This window comes from Sorex araneus, chromosome 2 (genome assembly GCF_027595985.1).
Source record: "Sorex araneus isolate mSorAra2 chromosome 2, mSorAra2.pri, whole genome shotgun sequence".
NCBI lineage: Eukaryota > Metazoa > Chordata > Mammalia > Eulipotyphla > Soricidae > Sorex > Sorex araneus.
The window spans coordinates 250,387,555-250,408,315 of record NC_073303.1 but is presented as its reverse complement, the minus strand read 5'-3'; the positions used below and the strand labels follow the sequence as shown (position 1 = coordinate 250,408,315).

General features: G+C 44.8%; 1 protein-coding gene across 1 annotated transcript in view; it reads left to right on the top strand.

Moving 5' to 3' along the window:
• Window positions 1-17,108, top strand: part of SOX30 (SRY-box transcription factor 30) — a 31,381-nt gene extending 14,273 nt beyond the window's left edge. The window contains exon 5 of the mRNA XM_004611542.2: window positions 16,079-17,108. Within this exon, the coding sequence (XP_004611599.2) occupies window positions 16,079-16,463 (385 nt within the window). The 3' untranslated portion in view covers window positions 16,464-17,108. The remainder of the gene's footprint in view (window positions 1-16,078) is intronic.
• Window positions 17,109-20,761: the final 3,653 nt, after the last annotated feature.

The following is a 20,761-nucleotide window of genomic DNA, read 5'->3' as shown; positions in this document are numbered from 1 at the left end:
CTCTCTTTTTTTTTTTTTTGCCTTTTGGGTCACACCCGGCGATGCACAGGGTTTACTCCTGGCTCTTCACTCAGGAATTATTCCTGGTGGTGCTTGGGGGACCATATGGGATGCTGGGAATCGAACCCAGGTTGGCCGTGTGCAAGGCAAACGCCCTTCCCGCTGTGCTATTGTTCCAGCCCCCTCCTAGCTCTTAGCTGCTTTTTGTTCTATTTTTCTCTTTAGCATTTTGAGAGCGGGGCATTATCACATGCAAAATCTCAGGATTACTGTGCTGGGTATAAAACTCGGCTGCTTTTTCAGAGGAAGGCACGGGTCAGATTTGTTACGGCATCGCAACCAGGAAATGTTGGCGTCAGTGGTTTTAGGGTAGTAAATACAGGTGTTCCTCTCCAATTTTGATGTCTGTTTTTTTTTCCCCATTATAGAAGTCTCCCCTGTATTATGACTTCTGCTGACTGACAAATATTAGTTAACAGAGACTCATATGGAAAACATTTGAATGAAAACTTGGGTAGTTAAGTGGACTCTTTGAATGGGTGATGTTTCCTTCTGAAATACATCCATACATTTGTACTTTGTCAATACACGGCAGCTTATAGGATTGCTAATATACAAATTATCTGCTCCTTTAAAAAACATTTTACATCTTTTTTTTTTTTTTTTTTTGCTTTTTGGGTCACACCCGGCGATGCACAGGGGTTACTCCTGGCTCTGCACTCAGGAATTACCCCTGGCGGTGCTCAGGGGACCATATGGGATGCTGGGATTCGAACCCGGGTCGGCTGCGTGGAAGGCAAACGCCCTACCCGCTGTGCTATTCCTCCAGCCCCTTTAAAAAACATTTTAAAAGAAAACTCTGGAAAGTAAGTCCTTAAAAAATGGAATTTATACCTATTTCTTTAATAACATAAAAGGAATGTTATTTGAGGTATAAAGTGAATTTATAGTATTATATAGAAATATTGAGACTTAAGAAAATCGGGGATTGGAACAATAGCACAGCGGGTAGGGCGTTTTCCTTGCATGAGGCCAACCTGGGTTCAGTTCCCAGCATCCCATATGGTCCTCTGAGCACTGCCAGGAGTAATTCCTGAGTGCAAAAACCAGAAGTAGCCCCTGTGCATCGCTGGGTGTGATGCCAAAGAAATAAATAAACTTAAGAAAATCAAGTAGCATGTCACCTGTAAACATTAAGTTGCCTATATATAGTTTGTGAAACAGACCAAACTTATTATTTATCGTATTATCCAATTGCTTTTCTGACTTCTTCCTATTAGAATGATTTCCTAAGGAAATATATCATCTTAGTATACTATTGCAGTAAAATCCAGCGTGACTAATGACAAAATATTTTTCCTTTCAATATTTCTACTATATTCTCCTGAATCATGGTAGACTCTTCTATAATGAATATTTCTTACCTAATTGATAATTACATGGATGGAATTATTTAAAAATTCAGCTTAATACAATAATTATAGTGACTATATATTCTCAAATGTATTCATGTTAATATTATTTTTAAAATGTGAGGTTAAACATACATATACATGTGTGCCAAACAGATTTGTCTTGTGTGTCTCAAGTAAACATCACAGGCTAAGTGGTTTGTTTTTTAGAGTCATTTTCTATAAACGGACATTCAGAAGTGCTGGTCTTTAGCTCCTCATGCTAGTATCTTCCTGCTTTCAGTTCTTCGCTATCTTGAGACCATGCTGTTGAAAGACCACGCTCTTTCTATTCTAGATGAATTTCTCAGATTTCTTCTCTTTTCTATACCCTTTCTTCTTCTCCTTCTTGTAGTAGTATTTTTTTTTTTTTTTTGCTTTTTGGGTCACACCCAGCGATGCTCAGGGGTTACTCCTGGCTTTGCACTCAGGAATTACTCCTGGCAGTGCTTGGGGGACCATATGGGATGCCGGGGATCGAACCCAGGTCGGCCGCGTGCAAGGCAAACACCCTACCCTCTGTGCTATCGCTCCGGCCCCTTGTAGTAGTATATTTTCACATGCAAGGAATTGCATTCTGTTGATGATGGATTAAATAAAGATGGTTTAAAAGTTATTTTAATGAGGAATATAGAAAGGATATGAAAGACAAATGGGTTTAGTAGGTTGAAATACATAGGAATATGCAGTCAGCATATTATAGGGTTGGAGCGATAGCACAGCGGTTGGGCTATCTTGAGACCATGCTCTTTCATGCGGCCGACCCGAGTTCGATTTCTCCGCCCCTCTCGGAGAGCCCGGCAAGCTACCGAGCGAGAGTATCGAGCCCGAGTGGCAGAGCCTGGCAAGCTACCCGTGCGTATTGAATATGCCAAAAACAGTAACAATAAGTCTCTCAATGAGAGACATTACTGGTGCCCACTCGAACAAATCGATGAGCAACGGGATGACAGTGACATAGGTGAGTGGGGAAAGTAAGTTCACAGAATCCTTGTATCCAGAGGAGGAGCATCTAACATCTTCCTTGTAAACATTTAGAGAAACAGATCAAGGGTTGAAGTCAGGTATCCTTAGCCCTTATTAATGTTTATAAACCAAATAACAGGAACTAAAAAAAAGAATGTAGAAAAATGAGCAGAAATCAAGACAGAGCCCCATTAAAGGTGTGCACATAGTAGGACCTCAGGAGAGAGGAGGTGGAAAGGAGCAGAAGATAATATTCGAAGAAACAGCAGAAAGTTTCACGAATGTTGTGAAAAACATTGCTTGCCTAAGAAATCAAATTGATTTTGAGTAGGAAAAGCAGAAAGAGATCCAGAACCAAATACACTGTAGTAAACACTGAAAGGGTAAGCTAGAGAGAAAATCCTCACGGTAATAAATAAATTTTTTGAAGACTAATCAGGCGGCCAGAGAGATAGTAAAGTGGGTAGGGTACTTGACTTATGTGCAGCTGACCCGGGTTCGATCCCGGCCCCTCCTGTGTTCTCTTGAGCCCCACCAGGAGTAATCCTTGAGCACAGAACCAGGAGTAAGCCCTGAGCAGAGCCAGGTGTGGTCAAAATAACAAATGAAAAGGCATCATAATATGCAAAGGAACCTCACTAAAATGAACTGGTTTGCATTGAAGATAACATGAAAAAAGCCTGCCAAATAAGAATCGTATATCTAGTGAACCTATTTTGGAAAAAAAGTAGATTCTCAGCTGATCCCACACTGAGCTTGTTAGCACATTGGCATTGTGAGAAATAATAGAGGATGTTTTTAGGCTAATGGTATTGGGAATCCAAACTCAGAAGCAAAGAGCAAAGAGCTCCAGCTCAAGTAAATAGCAGTGCCAGGGATATGATTCAGGGGCATGTAAGGTCAAGTACACACACACACAGACACACACACACCATGCATCATGTGTATGATATAAATGTGTTTCACATGCATCATGTGATATGGTATACTTGTGAGTTATAGACTGTCTTTGCGATTCCTAGATTTAAGCATTGGGCCACAGAGAATAGTCCCGGAGTAAGTTGCTGGCCTTGCAGGTGACTGACCCTGACTCGAATTGTTGCCACCACATCGGGTCCCCCATGTACTTCCAGGGGTGACTCCTGAGCACAGAGCCAGGAGCCCTCTCTGAACACTGCCTGGTGTGCAGCCCCCATCAAAAAAAGAATTGAGAATGTTCATGACACATAATCTTATCCCACATGCTAAAGGAAGTCCTGGTAACGAAATAAAAGGGGGGTAGACAGTAACTCAAAGTTGCACGAGGGGCTGGAGTGATAGCACAGCGGGGAGGGCATTTGCCTTGCACATGGCCAACCTGGGTTCGATTCCCAGCATCCCATAGGGTCCCCTGAGCATCTCCAGGACTCATTCCTGAGTGCAGAGCCAAGAGTAAGCCCTGAGCATCGCTGGGTGTGACCCAAAGATCAAAAATAATAATAAAAAAAGGCTACACAAAGAAATCATACTAGTAAAGGCTGCTACATAGGTAGATGTGAAAGCCAATTTTATTGTATCTTAGGATAGCAACTTATCTTATTTTTTATATGAGTTAAAGGGAAATGCATTAGAAATCTCTTACAATATTCAAAATGTATAAATGTTCATCTGTTTCTCTTTGTATTCTATGACAAAGAGAAGAGGACAGCACTAAAGTAGAGTTTTTATACTTGTGAAAGTAAAATAATGTACTTTTACGTAAGTGAAGGCAAACTGGTATCAGGACAAACCAGATTGTTATCAACTGAGGCTGTTAATTGTAATTTAATGGTATAATCATTTAAGAAAACTTAAAAGTATCCGAAAGGAATGTGAGGGAGTTAAGAAGAAAAATTTTAAAAAGCTATACTGGAGGAGTAATAACACAGCAGGTAGGACGTTTGCCTTGCACGCGGCCAACCCGGGTTCGATTCCTCCGTCCCTCTCGGAGAGCCCGGCAAGCTACCGAGAGTATCCCGCCCGCACGGCAGAGCCTGGCAAGCGCCCTGTGGCATATTCGATATGCCAAAAACAGTAACAACAAGTCTCACAAGGGAGACATTACTGGTGCCTGCTCGAGCAAATCGATGAACAACAGGATGACAGTGCTACAGTGTTACTGGAAAAATGGGAAACCCACAGAAAGGAAGTTCCCAGAGGGTTGGAGGCGCTGCAGAGGGTTGGAGGTGCTGCAAGTGGAGGACAGACCGGAGCCGGCCTGAGTGAGTCCTTCTTCCAGGCTGACTTTACGAGGAAATGCACAGAAATCTGCAGTTACAAGGCAGCACTGGGAAAAACACAGGAGGAACATCAAAGCGTTTCCTGCCTCCAAGGAACTTACTTTAAGGGACAGAGATGCCCAGAGGCCGAGGGAGAGTCACAGCCAGGATGTCCCTGACTCAGGTTGGATCCTGGCACCATTTGACCCCTTGGGGGCCACCGCTCTGCCACACTGGTCCCGATCTCCTGGTGGCACCACAGGGCCTGGATATCAGCGCGTCCTCAAACCCTGGGCCCAGTTGGCTGAGAGCCACCACCCGTGAAGCCTTCTTGCCAAAACAGAAAGGAAAACTAGAAAGATATTCCATGCAAATAGTCACAGAGACTTGAGTTCACCACAATCCTGTTAGAAAAGGACTTGATGTGAAAGCTTGTCTCCAGACACAGAGGAAGGGTATTGCATACTAATAAGAGATGATACAATAAAAAGATACAGTAACTAGACACATACCTGTGTATACATTATCTACATAGATGCAAACACAGGGTCCAAAAATATATTGGGCAAGACTCAAAGAATCAAAGGGGAGCATTGACAGTTCTAGAATAATAGTTGAAGCTTTAAAATATTTTATCATTTATGCTTTTGAATATGATAGATAAGCCATATTCATTTCAGGAGTAAACAGTACTCTTTCTTGTGAGAAGAACAAAATTTATGAGTTTTTAATTTAAGATGTGTGTGTTTGGGGCATATGAGTTTTAGATTCCATGTATAAATCAAAGATTTTTTGTCTTCTGTCTGACTAATCTCACTTAGCATCAGAACCCTCAGAGCCATCTCTGGGGTGTGTGTGTGTGTGTGTGTGTGTGTGTGTGTGTGTGTGTGTGTGTGTGTGTGTGTGTGTGTGTGTGTGTGTGTGTGTGTGTGGCTATCAAATCTTGGTCATTGTTCATAAAGCTGTAGGGAACATGGGTTGCAGGAACAGTTCTGAGTTAACTGTTTTCCTTCCTTCAGTTAAACACCCAGAAACGCCCCTACTGTACCACACACTCTAGTCTGAGTTTTGGAGGACTCTCCCCTACTGTTCTTCATTGTGGCTACCCCAGTGTCCGTGTCCATGAACAGCACACACATGGCTCCCTATCCTCACCAACACTTGCTCTGCCTTGCCTTCTTGGTAGTAGCCATTTTAACATGCATCATGGGGACATTTAGTGTGGTTTAGATTTCCCCTTCCCAGTGCTGCTGAACCCCTTTTTATGTACATGTTTAGTTTTTGAGGTTTTTTTTTTGCTTTTTGGGTCACACCCGGTGATGCTCAGGGGTTACTCCCGGCTCTGCACTCAGGAATTACTCTTGGCAGTCCTTGGGAGACCCTGTGGGATGCTGGGAATTGAACCTGGGTCGGCCGCGTGCAAGGCAAATGCCCTACCTGTTGTGCTCCAGTCCCCAATGTTTAGTATATTTATGTTGTCTTTGGGAAGATGTCTATTCGTATGCTTTGCCACTTTCTAATTAGGTTTGAGAGGGTTTTTTGTGTGTGTGTAGGGGGGAGTTGTTATTACTGGGGATTGTTGTAATGGTTCTGTATATGTTTTGAACATCAACCACTTGCAGGTATTCTCCCCCACACTTTGTATTTTGTGGATGAATTCCTTTACCGTATAAGGCGTTTGAGTTTTGATGTTCCCAGATTATTTTGGTTTTCTAGTTTGGTTGATTTTGCTTCTGTTGCACTTTCTACCTCTGTTTTTTATTCCCAGCTCCAAATTATAATCGCCAAAACTGTGCATTTGTCTTTAACCCATTTTGAATGGATTTCTGCATGGCATAAGGAAAAGGTGGTTTTAGTCTTTTGCATGTGCCTGTCCAATTTTCCCAACAGCATTGACGGAATCCTTTTCCTTCCCCAATTGTATATCATTTGTGGTTCAGTAGTTAACCATACAGGTATGGGTTTATTTATGGGCTCTCTTTCTTCCATCGATCATTGCTTCTGTTTTTGTGCAGAACAGCTACTGTTCTGATTATTGTCACTTTGGAATATAGTTTGAAAGCTGAGAGCATAAGGCCTCCGACTTTGTTCTCTCTAGAGTCATTTTGGTTTGTTGTTAGTTTTTCCCATTTAGATTCCTTGTGATTTCGTACAAACTTGGGGATTGTGTATCCTATTCCTGTGGGCAGGGGAGGTGGGGGGGGAGAATAAAAAGGCATTGGAATCTTGATAAGGATTTCATTGAATCTGTCGATTGCTGGGGTCGTAGGGACATTGTAATAAGATGCGTGAACCCAATATTTTTATTTGCTTCTCTCCAACTTTCTTTTATCACAGTGTGTGTTTGTTTGGGGACCACACCAGTGCCTTACCTGTTCTCTCAGGCCCTTCATCTCAGTGTTAAGTGTAAAGGTCTTTCATCTCCATGGTTTATTTTATTTCTAAGCGTTTTCTGTTTGCGCAGTTGCTCTCCTTTCTATAGTTTGTTAGTGTAGTAATGAAACTTGGAGCTGGAGTGATCGTACAACAGGTAGGATGTTTTCCTTGCATGCAGCCGACCTGGGTTTCAATCCCCAGCATCCCATTTGGTTCCTTGAGCACCACCAGGAGTACATCTGAGTTCAAAGCCAGGAGTAACTCCTGAGCATTTCCAGGCGTGGCCCCCAAACAAAACAAAACAAAAAAAGTAAAAGTAAAACTTAGCACTGTAACACTGTCGTCCCGTTGTTCATCAATTTGCTTGAGCGGGCACCAGTAACGTCTCCATTGTGAGACTTGTTGTTACTGTTTCTGGCATATTGAATATGCCATGGGTAGCTTGCCAGGCTCTGCCATGTGGGCAGGATACTCTCAGTAGCTTGCCGGGCTCTCCAAGAGGGACGGAGGAATCGAACCCGGGTTGGCTGTGTGCAAGGCAAACGCCCTACCTGCTGTGCTAAAACTTATTTTTGTGTATTAACTTTTATCTATTGATTGCAGCTTTATGGATTTATAAGTTCTGGTCATTTTTGATGGAGTGTTTAGGGGTTTATGTTTACATCACATATACATCGGTGTATATGTGATCATTTCAAATATTTATAGAGACAATTTCACCGCTTCTCCCTTCTTCTCCCTTTCCACTTTAAATGTCTTTTTCTTTTTTTTTTTTTTTTTTTTTGCTTTTTGGGTCACACCTGGCGATGCACAGGGGTTACTCCTGGTTTTGCACTCAGGAATTTCCCCTGGCCGCGCTCAGGGGACCATATGGGATGCTGGGATTCGAACCCGGGTCGGCCGCGTGCAAGGCAAACGCCCTACCCGCTATGCTATCTCTCCAGCCCCCAGAAATGTCTTTTTCTTTTTTCGCCTGGTTCCTCTGGATAGGATAATCAGTAATATATTCGATAAAAGAGGCAAGAGTTGCTTCTGTTGGCATCTGTCTTTTTTCACAATTTTAGAAGTAAAAATTTTAGTTTTTTATCATGAGATAAAAACATTTTAACTTTTAATCTCATGCTATCTGTGAGTACTTTATTTTTAATTGTAAGTAACACTGTCTCATGTAGTTTTCAGTTGTGTATTATTGAAAATCAGCATGTGCAAGGCCTGAGATGATAGTACAGGCGGAAAAGCGCTGGCTCTGCAGGTCGCGACTGTCCCCAATCCCCACACAGTTTCCCCCACGCACCACCAGGGGTCATCTCTGAGCATCCCGCCAGGAGTAGCTTCTGAATACAATTCAGTGTGGCCCAAACCACCCCCCAAAAGAAAATTTTAAAAATATATGTGTGTATATATATATATATGTACCCAATTAAGTTCATTACTATGAGTATTTGACTTTAAATAACTGATGGATCATTCAAAAAAATCCAGTAATGAATATTTGAAGAAGACTGTTAGAATAAGTTAGGTTTAATACATACATTGTATACTACTCATGTAATAAACATGCGTGCGTGTGCTTGCGTGCATACACACTCAGACACGTGCGCACATGCAACCACACAGTACTCCTCCCAACAACAGAATATAGATTTTTTTTCAAGTGCACACATTACATTCTATAGAATAAACCATATGTTAGATTACAAGATAGGCCTCAGGGTTTTTTTTTAAAGTTTGAAATTAAGGGGGCTAGAGCAATAGCACAGCGGGTAGGGCGTTTGCCTTGCACGCGGCCGACCTGGGTTTGATTCTCAGCATCCCATATGGTCCCCTGAGCACCACCAGGGGTAATTCCTGAGTGCAAAGCCAGGAGGAACCCCTGTGCATCGCCCGGTGTGACTCAAAAAGAAAAAAAGAAGTTTGAAATTAATAACATTTCTTCCCCATAGTGTTATTGAAAATCAGTTATTAATAGCAAAGAAAACTTGAATATTAAAAAATTAATTTCCAAATAATATGAAAAGTAAACATCACACTTTTAAACAATGGGTCAATAAGACATACCAAAGGAAATCACAAACTATCTTGAGATGAATGAATGCAGCCACAGCAGACCCAAACTCCAGGAATTGATCAAAAAAGCAGCCCTGACTTGGCTATTTGTTAACGGTAGTGACCTAAGAAGAAAACATCTCAAATTGGCCCCTCCCTTTTCACCTTATGGAAATATTGAAAACCAGTTGGTATAACACATCTCATTAAAAAGGCAAAGGAACAAAGCCCCATGATCATTTCAATTCAAGCCCCATGAAAATGTGTAGTAATCCAGTACTTTTAGTTTTCTTTATTTGGTTTTGGGGCCTTACCCAGCAGGGCTCACTTGGGGATTACTCCTGGCTCTGTGCTCAGGGATCATTCCTGGAAGGGCTGGGGAAGGGGGATTCTTTGGGGTACTAGGATTTTATTTTATTTATTTTTTTGCTTTTTGGGTCACACCCGGCGATACACAAGGTTACTCCTGGCTCTGCACTCAGAAGTTACCCCTGGCGGGGACCATATGGGATGCTGGGAATCGAACCCGGGTTGGCCTCGTGCAAGGCAAACGCCCTCCCTGCTGTGCTGTTGCTCCAGCCCCTAGGGTACTAGGAATTGAACCCAGGTTGGACGAGCATGCAAGGCGAGAACCCTACCTGCTGTACTATCTCACCAGCCCCTAAAATTAAATCCTTTTTCATGATAAGAATAAAACTTATTATTTCTAAACTCAGAAATATAGGAATAGAAGGGAATTTCCTTAGATTCATGAAGGACATATGTCAAAAATCCACCATTAACTCATTGAAGTTTCTTAAAACTTTTCTTAAAATTGGGAACAAGAATGGCTGCCTTTAGCCCTACTCATAGTTGGAGCATCTAGGCAAGGAAAAAGAAAGAAAACTACCTCTATTTGCCCCCGATCCTGTAAAGGGAAGCTCCTACATCGAGAAAATATTAGAGAAAAATCTAAGGAATGTACAAAAATAATTCAAAGTAATGAATAAATTCAACACAGTTGCAGACTGTAAGATCAACACACAAATAGAACTCATATGTCTATCCACTAACAGTGAGAAATGCAAAGAGGGAATTGTGAAAAATATTCATTTTCAATAGGAACAAAAGGAGTGAAATATTCAGACATCAACTAAGGAGATACTTGTAAATGGAAGACTATAAACTTTTTCCTGAGAAATTTTTTAAAGTCCCCAATAAATAGAAAGGTATCTGTGTTTGCACATTTGAAGACTGTGTTAACACAGTGATACTTCCCTGAGTAATTAGAGGGTGAATTAAGCCCCTCTCGAATCCCTGTGTCCTTCTTACAAAAAATGGAATCACTAATCCTAAAATTCCGGTGGGACTAGTTACTGGAATAACTAAAGCAATCTTGGAAAAAAGGAGAATAACGTTGGAGGAGTCACACACCAAGATTTCAAACTTTCTACGTGGCTATAATATCCATGTGATAGTGAGAGAACAAAAAGGCACGATCATGAGAGAATATTTGCAAAAGGACTGTTACCTGTTAAAACTCAACCAGAAGGAAATTAACGATCTGAGTCACAAGGGACTAAAGGCCTGAGAACTCTCCAAAGAAGCTCACTGCTGGGAGTATGGACACAAGGGTAGTGACCGTTTTGGACACAGCCTGATGCTTCCTCAGAAGGCTGAAGATACCCTTGCTCTGTGGGCAGCACCCTTTCTCCTTGGCGTTTGCCCAAGAAAACGAGAAGCTGGTGTTTGTGCAGAAACCTGCACATACCTGGATTGATCACAGTTTCCGAGATCTCACGATCGGGATGACTCTTCATGGGGGCGACGATATATTGTGGTACCTTTGGATAGTGGCAAATCCCTCAGCATTAGAAAGAAGAGACCTCTTGGGGCCTGGCCAAACTGGTTTCAATCCCCGGCACCCCATATGGTTCCCCCAAGTCTGCCTCCTGAGTGCGGAGCTAGGAGTAAGCCCTGAGAATCACCTGGTGGGACCCAAACAACAAAAATGTGAAAGGAAGGAAGGGAGGGAGGGAGGGAGGGAGGGAGGGAGGGAGGGAGGGAGGGAGGGAGGGAGGGAGGGAGGGAGGGAGGGAGGGAGGGAGGAGAAAGAAAGAAAAAGAAAGAAAGAAAGAAAAAGAAAGAAAGAAAGGAAGGAAGGAAGGAAGGAAGGAAGGAAGGAAGGAAGGAAGGAAGGAGAAAGAGAAAGAAAGAAAGAAAGAAAGAAAGAAAGAAAGAAAGAAAGAAAGAAAGAAAGAAAGAAAGAAAGAAAGAAAGAAAGAAAGGAGAAAGAAAGGAAAGAGAAAGAAAGAAAGAAAGAAAAAGAAAGAAAGAAAGAAAGAAAGAAAGAAAGAAAGAAAGAAAGAAAGAAAGAAAGAAAGAAAAGAAAAAGAAAGAAAGAAAGAAGAGAGAAAGAAAGAAAGAAAGAAAGAAGAGAGAAAGAAAGAGAAAGAAAAGAAGAAAGAAAGAAAGAAGAGAGAAAGAAAGAAAGAAAGAAGAGAGAAAGAAAAGAAGAAAGAAAGAAAGAGAGAAAGAAAGAAAGAAAGAAGAGAGAAAGAAAAGAAGAAAGAAAGAAAGAAAGAAAGAAAGAAAGAAAGAAAGAAAGAAAAAGAAAGGAAAGAAAAAGAAAGAAAGAAAGAAAGAAAGAAAGAAAGAAAGAAAGAAAGAAAGAAAGAAAGAAAGAAAGAAGAAAGAAAGAAAGAAAGAAAGAAAGAAAGAAAGAAAGAAAGAAAGAAAAGAAAGAAAGAAAGAAAGAAAGAGGAAGGTAGGGAAGGAAAAAGAAAGGAAAGAAAGAAAGAAGAGAGAAAGAAAGAAAGAAAGAAAGAAAGAAAGAAAGAAAGAAAGAAAGAAAGAAAGAAAGAAAGAAAGAAAGAAAGAAAGAAAGAAAGAAAGAAAGAAAGAAAGAAAGAAAGAAAGAAAGAAAGAAAGAAAGAAAGAAAGAAAGAAAGAAAGAAAGAAAAGAAAACGGGAGAGAGAAAGAGAGAGAGAAAGAAAGGAAAAAGTGACTTATCGCACCATGGAACCAACCCTGGTTGTGTTACTGAAAGAAGCCGATCTGGAAAGTCTTAACTCTCAACAGTTGGTTGTGGCTGTGACTTCTGCAACAGGCAAAGCTTCGGAAGCTGTGAACAGGTCCTGTGAACAGGTCAGTGGCTGCCGCAGCTGTGGGCAGAGGAAGGACAGTGGCAGAGGGCCTCTCGGGGGAGTGGAATAAATTCTCTGTGATCACGGCGGGTTGAACGGTGGCTGAGTCATTATATTCTACCAGAACCCACAGAATGTACCACAGCACCAACACCCTAAACAACGTAGGCAGTGGGGTTCGTGGGATTGCAGAGTGCCAGCACCTGTTTAGGGATCAAACCGGAAGTCCACACCATGGCGCCGATAGGCCGATGGTAAGAGAGGCCGTGCTGTGGAAGGAGAGTGTGGGCTGCCAGCAACCGAAAACTTCTCTAAAACACAGTAACTCCGGTTTTTAAAAATTGCTTATTGTGGGGCCGGAGCGATAGCACAACGGGGAGGGCGTTTGCCTTGCACGCGGCCAACCCAGGTTCGATTCCCAGCATCCCATAGGGTCCCCCCGAGCACCGCCAGGAGTAATTCCTGAGTGCATGAGCCAGGAGTAACCCCTGGTGCAACGCCGGGTGTGACCCAAAAAGAAAAAAAAGTTGTTTATTGAACCACCATGCCTTACAGACTTACAAATTTATCCATGACGGAGTGCTAGAGGTCCAGTGTGCTAGCACCCGTCCCTTCAGAGTGCTCACTGCCCTCCACCTCTGCCCAGTCTCCCCCGCCCCACCCCTGCCTCTCTGGCTACATTTTTTTTTTGCATTTTTGGGGTCACATCCAGCGATGCTCAGGGTTTCCTCCTGGCTCTGCACTCAGGAATTACTCCTGACAGTGCTCGGGGGACCATATGGGATGCTGGGGATCAAACCCCAGCAAACGCCCTACCCGCTGTGCTACCACCCCAGCCCCTCTGGCGACATTTTTTTCTTCTCCCCTCCCCCACCTCGTAGGCCCTGGGGTTTATGATATTGTTATGGAGAAGGGGTCATCCACGTCACTTTCCCTCCTCTCAGAACCCAGTTCTCATGCAGTGATATATATATATATATGTGTGTGTGTATATATATATATATATATATATATTTTGCTTTTTGGGTCACACCCAGCGATGCTCAGGGATTACTCCTGGCTTTGCACTCAGGAATTGCTCCTGGCAATGCTTGGGGGACTATATGGGATGCCAGGGATCGAACCCGGGTCAGCCACATGCAAGGCAAATGCCCTACCCGCTGTGCTATTGCTCTGGCCCCTATATATATATATATATATATATATATATATATATATAATTTTTTTAATGTCGCCCTGGCATAAGGATCTCTAAGGACATGGGTATGTAATCACACACATATTCCAACTCCTACAGAAAGTTTAAAGTCAGAGAAATAATGATCGCATGTGATTGGGTCTTAACAAGACGGCAAGACCGCTCCGTGGAGGACAGGTCAGCCTCCGCGGCAAAGAGTGCTGAGACAGCCGCACGTTTGTGTGTTGAGGCGAAGCTGGACTCTCGCCTTGCGCTGTGGAGGGACTCGAGACGGAGCCAAAGGTCCGCTCACTACTTAAGCTCTTCGAAGCCTAGGAGAAAGGTCCCGCTAGCCCAGCATTGGACGATGGTTTCTTCGATGTTACAGTGTAGGTAAAAAGGAACACAAAGAAAAACTTAATTAAAATGAAAAATTTTCCATCAAAATTAAGTCTTTGTGTGTGCGAAGGGACATAGTCAAGGAAATGCAAAGTAACCCATTGAGTAGGAAAAAAATATTTGCGATCCTGTATCTGGTAAGGGGCCTTATATGCAGAATGTATAAGCAACTCAACCGTGTAAAGACAAGTAGCACCGTAGCACTGTCCTCCCGTTGTTAATCGATTTGCTCGAGTGGGCACCAGTAACGTCTCCATTGTGAGACTTGTTACTGTTTTTAAAATCACTGTCACTGTCTCTGTCATCCCATTGTTCATCTATTTGCTCGAGTGAGTTCCAGTAACGTCTCCATTCTTCCTAGCCCTGAGATTTTAGCAGCCTCTCCTTACTCATCTTTCCCAAGGGTGCCGTATTGGAGGATCTTTCAGGGTCAGGGGAATGAGACCATCATTGTTACTGTTTTTGGCATATCGAATGTGCCACAGGGAGATTGCCAGACTCTGCCATGCGGGCAGGATGCTCTTGGTGCTTGCCCCAATTAAAATAGAGACAGAAATTTATTTTAAATTAGTTTTTATTCAAAACACCGTGTTTTACGACGTTGTTCATTATACAGTTGTTTCAAGCATTCAGTGTTCCAACAACCATCCGTGTGACCTTCCCTCCACCAGTGTCCCCAGTTAGGGACAGAAATTCTGAATGACCATTTCTCTAAAGAAGTGACGCTTAGAAACGGTAAGCTTGAGGGGAGATGTTCCACACTGCTGGCCATCAGGGCATGTCCAGAACATGCCAAGTTTAGATCTTTTTTTTTTCTTTTTGGGTCACACCCAGTGATGCTTAGAGGTCACTCCTGGCTCTGCACTCAGGAATTACCCCTGGCGGTGCTCAGGGGACCATATGGGATGCTGGGAATCGAACCCAGGTTGGCCGCGTACAAGGCAAATGCCCTACCCGCTGTGCTATTGCTCCAGCTCCAAGTTTAGATTTTTTAAAGAAATTATCTAGCCCTGGGCTGGAGCAATAGCACAGCAGGGAGGGCATTTGCCTTGCATGCAGCCGACCTGGGTTCAATTCCCAGCATCCCATAGGGTCCCCTGAGCACTGCCAGGAGTAATTCATGAGTGCAGAGCCAGGAGTAACCCCTGTGCATCGCTGGGTGTGACCCAAAAAGCAAAAAAACAAAAAAAAATTCTCTAGCCCGCCTTAGTTTCCCTCCCATGTGGGATCCAGTAAAGGGTTATGGGTGGCTTATTTACAGCTGCAGGGATGTCTTGGGGCAGCGTGGCGCACCCCGTGAAGTATACCTGGTCTCAGAGGGTGGAGAGACGAGAAGGTGGAGGAGCAGGAAGGCTCCTGTGTGTCCTGGGTATGAGCCGTGAGGAGGAGTGCTCAGGGCAGACTCCTGACTCTGTGCTCAGGCATCTCTCCTGAAGGGCTCCAGGTTCCTTAGGGGGTGCTGGGAATCGAACCTGGGTCAGCTGTGTGCAAGCAAGCGCCCTCCCCACTATCCTATCTCTCCGGCCCCTACTCACACTTGTTTTTCAGGTGAATAAAGGAAGTTGCTCCTCTTTTTTTTTTTTTTAACCTATTTTTGGGTCACTCCCGGCAATGCACAGGGGTCACTCCTGGCTCATGCACTCAGGAATTACTCCTGGCGGTGCTCGGGGAATCATATGGGATGCTGGGAATCGAACCCGGGTCAGCCGCATGCAAGGCAAACGCCCTACCCTGCTGTGCTATCACTTGCAACAAAACAAAATAATATATAAAAAAAAAAACCTTTTTAAGCCCCCTCTTCCAGTGCCCCTTCCGATTTCCGTCAGCTCTTGATCTCAAGCCTAAATTAGCATAGCCTCCAGCCCCATTTCGAAACCCCAGGAGGAGCAATTGCTAACCGATTACTAAGTGCCCATTTTTAGCATCCAGGCTCATGCCTTGCATTTCCAGAACCTTACAGGCTGGATGTAGGACATCTCGAGAGCAAGGCTCAGATAAGCTATTTTCTGACCCCCCCTTCCCAAAGGCTGCCAAGAGGTAAGAGGCCCGAGGCTGATTAAATAGTTCACAGTGCCGCTGGGGTATCGCTGGGGCAGGCTCAGCCGGGCCACGGCTGGGAGTCGGCCCGGGGCGGGGAGGGGAGAGGAGAGGAGCACAGAAGGCGGCCTGGAGAGGATCCCGGGGGCTCGCCGGGGCCCCAGCTAGGACGCAGTGCACGGCGCTCGGCGGGCTGTGTGCCAGGCCAACGTGGGGGGGCAGGGGGTGGCCGCTCTAACGCCTGTCTTGTCTTTCCTCTGCAGCACCTGCCCTTATAGTCGCCCTCCCTTTGGCTACGGGAATTTCCCAAGCTCCATGCCAGAATGCCTCGGTTATTACGAAGACAGATACCAAAAGCACGAGGCCATGTTTTCCGCCTTAAACAGAGACTATCCCTTTAGAGACTACCCAGAGGAACGCACGCACAGCGAGGACTCTCGGAGTTGTGAGAGCCTGGACGGGACCCCTTACTACAACAGTAACAGCCACGGTGGGGAAGAGTACCTGGGCCCCATGCCACAGCTGGACATGGGCGCCCTGGAGCACGTCTTCACGGCCCCGGCGGCGGCGGCTCCTTCCAGCATCCAGAAAGTCAACGTGACCGACAGTGATGAGGAGGATGAAGAAAAAGTGCTCAGGAATTTATAATTTAAAAAAAAACAAAATATGCACAGAAAATAAACATTTCTTAAAATATCTGCTGGGTCAGTTGGTGTGAGAGAGAAAGGAGAAAAAACAAAACAAAACAAAACAAAACAAAAAAGCTCTGAATGCTTTTTTCTGGGAGTTTTCAGCCCCAGTTTGAGGAGTCCAGAGCCAAAAAAGCCAAACCCAATTTGTGTCTTCATAAAGTTTTGATTAGTGAAACTGGAGTCCTGATGTGTCATCGTAGGAGTATGTAAGATATGAAATGGTTTATTCTTCTGGCTGAAATTTGCATCCACCTTACTTATCTTGGAACGTGCAAAAGTCCTGAATCCTCACAGCTGCACGCGTGGGGCCGGGGCGGGGATATGTCTCTGGCATGACAAGTCTGATTTGTATTTTATCCCAGGATACATTTTTTTTTCTGGTGTGTTTATGTAATACTATGGATATTGTCAGTTCCTCTGTAACATTTTGAAAATATTTTGATAAATTTTTAGTAGTGAGATTGGGACTCAGTGACTAAATTTCATTTACATGAATAACCAATTCTCTTGCAAATATGTTTTCATGGCACCTGGTGGCTGATTCCCTCAGCTCAATTATTCTGTTCCTAAATATTTTTAATCACCTTTTTTTTTTGCGTAACTTTTTCCATTTGGCATGCCTTGTTCTACTTTTGTTATAATTAAATAAACATAGATAAAAGTGCTCTTGTTGGGTGTTTTCTCTTTGGGGATAGAAGGAGGCAACAGACAGGTGTTGCTCGAGGGAGCATGATTTTCTACCACACACAGACGTTGATTTCTGCTTCAGAACTGCGCTTACACAAGATTTAGAAATCCGCAGAGAGGGGTCAGAGCCATAGGACGGTGTTGAGGGCGCCCGCCTTCCCCACAATTGAGCCGGCACCCCCCCCACACACACCCGGTTGCCCAAGACCAGCCAGGAGTGATTCCTGAGTGCAGAGTCAGGAGGAATAAACCCTGAGCACTGCCAGGTGTGGCCCAAAGACAAACAAAACTATCAGCAGAGAGAGGCTGTGTGCATGTTTGGATGCTATTTCCAAACCACATACATGTGGCTTAGGCCCGCTCCCAAAACGGAAGAAGATTTTTTTCCAGATTTGTTTGAGGAAGCAGATGTGTTTCAAGCCAATAAAAGTTCATTTAGGAGCACATGGGTTTTAGATATATAAATAACATGGCTTGGGGCTACACCTGGGGTGCTCAGGGCTTGCTCCTGGCTCTGGGCTGAGGGGTCAGGAATCACTTCTGGCGGGCTTGTGGGACCCTGCGGGATGTTGGGGATTGAACCCTGGCCAGCCGCTTGCCAGTCAAGTGCTCCACCCACTCTAGCAGCATTCTCTGGCCCCTGGTACATGACGTTTCAATCAGAATGAGCCCTGAAAATCTGCTTGTGACTTTGTGACCTTTTGGTAAGTACCCACTCAGGACTGGAGAGAACTCCCCCCCCTTTTTTTTTTGGCTTTCAGGGTCACACCCGGCAATGCTCAGGGGTTACTTCTGATTCTGCACTCAGGAATTACTCCTGGTGGTGCTCGGGGGACCCTATGGGATGCTGGGGATTGAACCTGGGTCATCTGTGTGCAAGGCAAATGCCCTACCTGCCAGACTATCGCTCTGGCCCTGAGAACCCCTTTTAGATCAGGATTGAGTCCGCTGAAGTTGCCACGGTATCTCCACCAGGCTCAGAGAGAGCCCACGATCAGACAAAATCACCAACAAATCCACGTTCCCCTCAGTGATGTGTATCCTTCTGCCACTTGAGCTCTTGCAACTTAACATTGCTTGCAAACTGCGTGGAAACCTTCTGAGCTGCTACCTTCTTCCTTTACCACATAGTCCTCTTGGTTCCTTAAGCCAAGGTGTTTAATGGAACATGTCATCAAACCTATACTCAATGATAAATATCTTAAGTTTTTTCTATTTTCTATCCTTTAGGACCCTGGGCATTGGTTAAAGGGAAAAAAAAATCGATTTTTTTTTTTTTTGCTTTTTAGGTCACACCTGGCTCTGCACAGGGGTTACTCCTGGCTCTGCACTCAGGAATCACTCCTGGTGGTACTCAGGGGACCATATGGGATGCTGGGAATCGAACCCGGGTTGGCCACGTGCAAGGCAAACGCCCTACCCGCTGTGCTATTGCTCCAGCCCCTCGAATTTTTTTTTTTTTTTTTTTTTGCTTTTTGGGTCACACCTGGCGATGCACAGGGGCTACTCCTGGCTCTGCACTCAGGAATGACTCCTGGCGGTGTTCAGGGAACCCTATGGGATGCTGGGAATCGAACCCGGGTCGGCCGCGTGCAAGGCAAACGCCCCACCTGCTGTGCTATTGCTCCAGCACCAAAGATCTGGATTTCTTTTCTTTTCTTTTTTTTCTTCTTTTTGGGTCACACCCGGCAGTGCTCAGGGGTTATTCCTGGTTTTGCACTCAGGAATTACTCCTGGCGGTGCTTGGAGGACCATATGGGATGCTGGGGCTTGAACCCGGGTCCAGCTGCGTGCAAGGCAAATGCCCTACCTGCTGTGCTATTGCTCTAGCCCCAAAGATCCGAATTTCTCAACGGACAGAATGCGAGCAGGTTGCTTCCCCTGGGAACTAGAGCAGCATTTGACCGTCTATTAGCACGATTGGTGTTTGTGTACCACGAAGGGCATGTGTGTGTACACGTTACCCTCGTCTCCCTGCCCCCTCGACACAGCCTGATGGGGGTCACAGGCCTCAGTCTCCTAGGCATGCTGTTTGGGGGAAGCCTTGGGTCAGGACGTGGGGGGACGGTGTCTCACCAAGTGTGTCCTCACGTCTGGTCTTCAGCTCAGCCCTGCAGCGCACACTGGTTTTTCCCCTTGACCATCTCTTCGATGGCCCCTGCACCATGGATGGTGTCCCCTCCCCTCTCCTCTCCAGATCCCTGGTGCATCCTCAGTACCATCGGGGCAGCCCTCCCTAAGCATGGCCAAGGGGCGAGCCACAGAGAGGCATGCCTGGCGCGCCCAGCTTCGCGTGCACCTGCCGACGTGCCACCTTAGAATCTCTGCCCGCTCTGACCCGGGCGGGAGGGAAGAAGACAAGTCCTGCCCCTTTGGCACAGCCTCACCTGCCTCTCCCAAGTCCTCACGGTGAAATTCTTAACCCCGAAACCACAAGCGCTTTCTAGCTGTTCTTGTTGCCTTGATTGCCCTTGTTATAAAATGGAGAGGGGGGGGCAGTGGGAGGCGAGGGTTTGATATTTGCCCAAAGCGTGGCCTCGTTCTGGAGCGCGTTGAAATGTCAGCATATTGAGAATGTCACTCGGGCTGTTCTGCACGGTGGGAAAAGCAGTTCTGGTTATTTGCAAACAGAAAATGCCATCCCTGCAAATAGAAAATACATTTAGTTCCTAAGTGTATTTTTCTTAAGTGTGTCTGTTGGTACCCAGACTTTTTTTTTTTTAACACTTTAAATTTTTTTTTTTTACCATTTTGGAGTCACACTCTGTGATGCTCAGGAGTTACTGTGCACTCAGGAGTGACTCCCGGTGGGGCTCAGGGGGACCCTATGGGGTGCCGGGGATCGAACCCAAGTCAGCCACGTGCAAGGCAAATGCCCTCCCCGCAAGACTACCGCTTCAGTCCCTTTTAGAATTTTTTTTTCTTTTTGTATCACACCCGGTGATGCACCGGGGTTACTCCTGGCTCTGCACTCAGGAATTACCCCTGGCAGTGCTCAGGGGACCCTATAGGATGCTGGGACTCGAACCCGGGTCGGCCGGTGCAAGGCAAACGCTCTACCTGCTATTGCTCCAGCCCCCCTTTTAGAAATTTTAATGTGGACAAAAGTCACAGCTTTGATACAATTCTTGAGTTGAAATTGATTAGCTTGAGAAGCTCTAACAACATTAAAGTCAAGTAGAAGAAATAAAATCTTTTTCTGTGTGAAAATTGTTATATCTGACCACAGGGTGGTTGTGTCCTTGTCTAAGAATCTACTAAGCTGTTCCTAGTTGCATCTTCTGTGGTACTGTTTTTGTTGAGTTTGGTTGGTGTCTCTGTTACTTTCCCATCTGGTGTGCTCTGCCGGGAATTTTAGGATCGAGAAATTAGGATGTGTCGCACAGCTGTGTATGGGACCCACAGCTGTGTATGTGTTTTAGATGCTCTGATGATATTTGGTCAGACAAGTTTGGGGAGCACATGTTGTACCCCGGCCCTCCTCTGTGTCCTGCTAAGCAAGGAAGAGCCATGTTTGTCTCAGGACCACCCAAACTCATTTAGACCCCACTTTAATTTTTTTTCTTT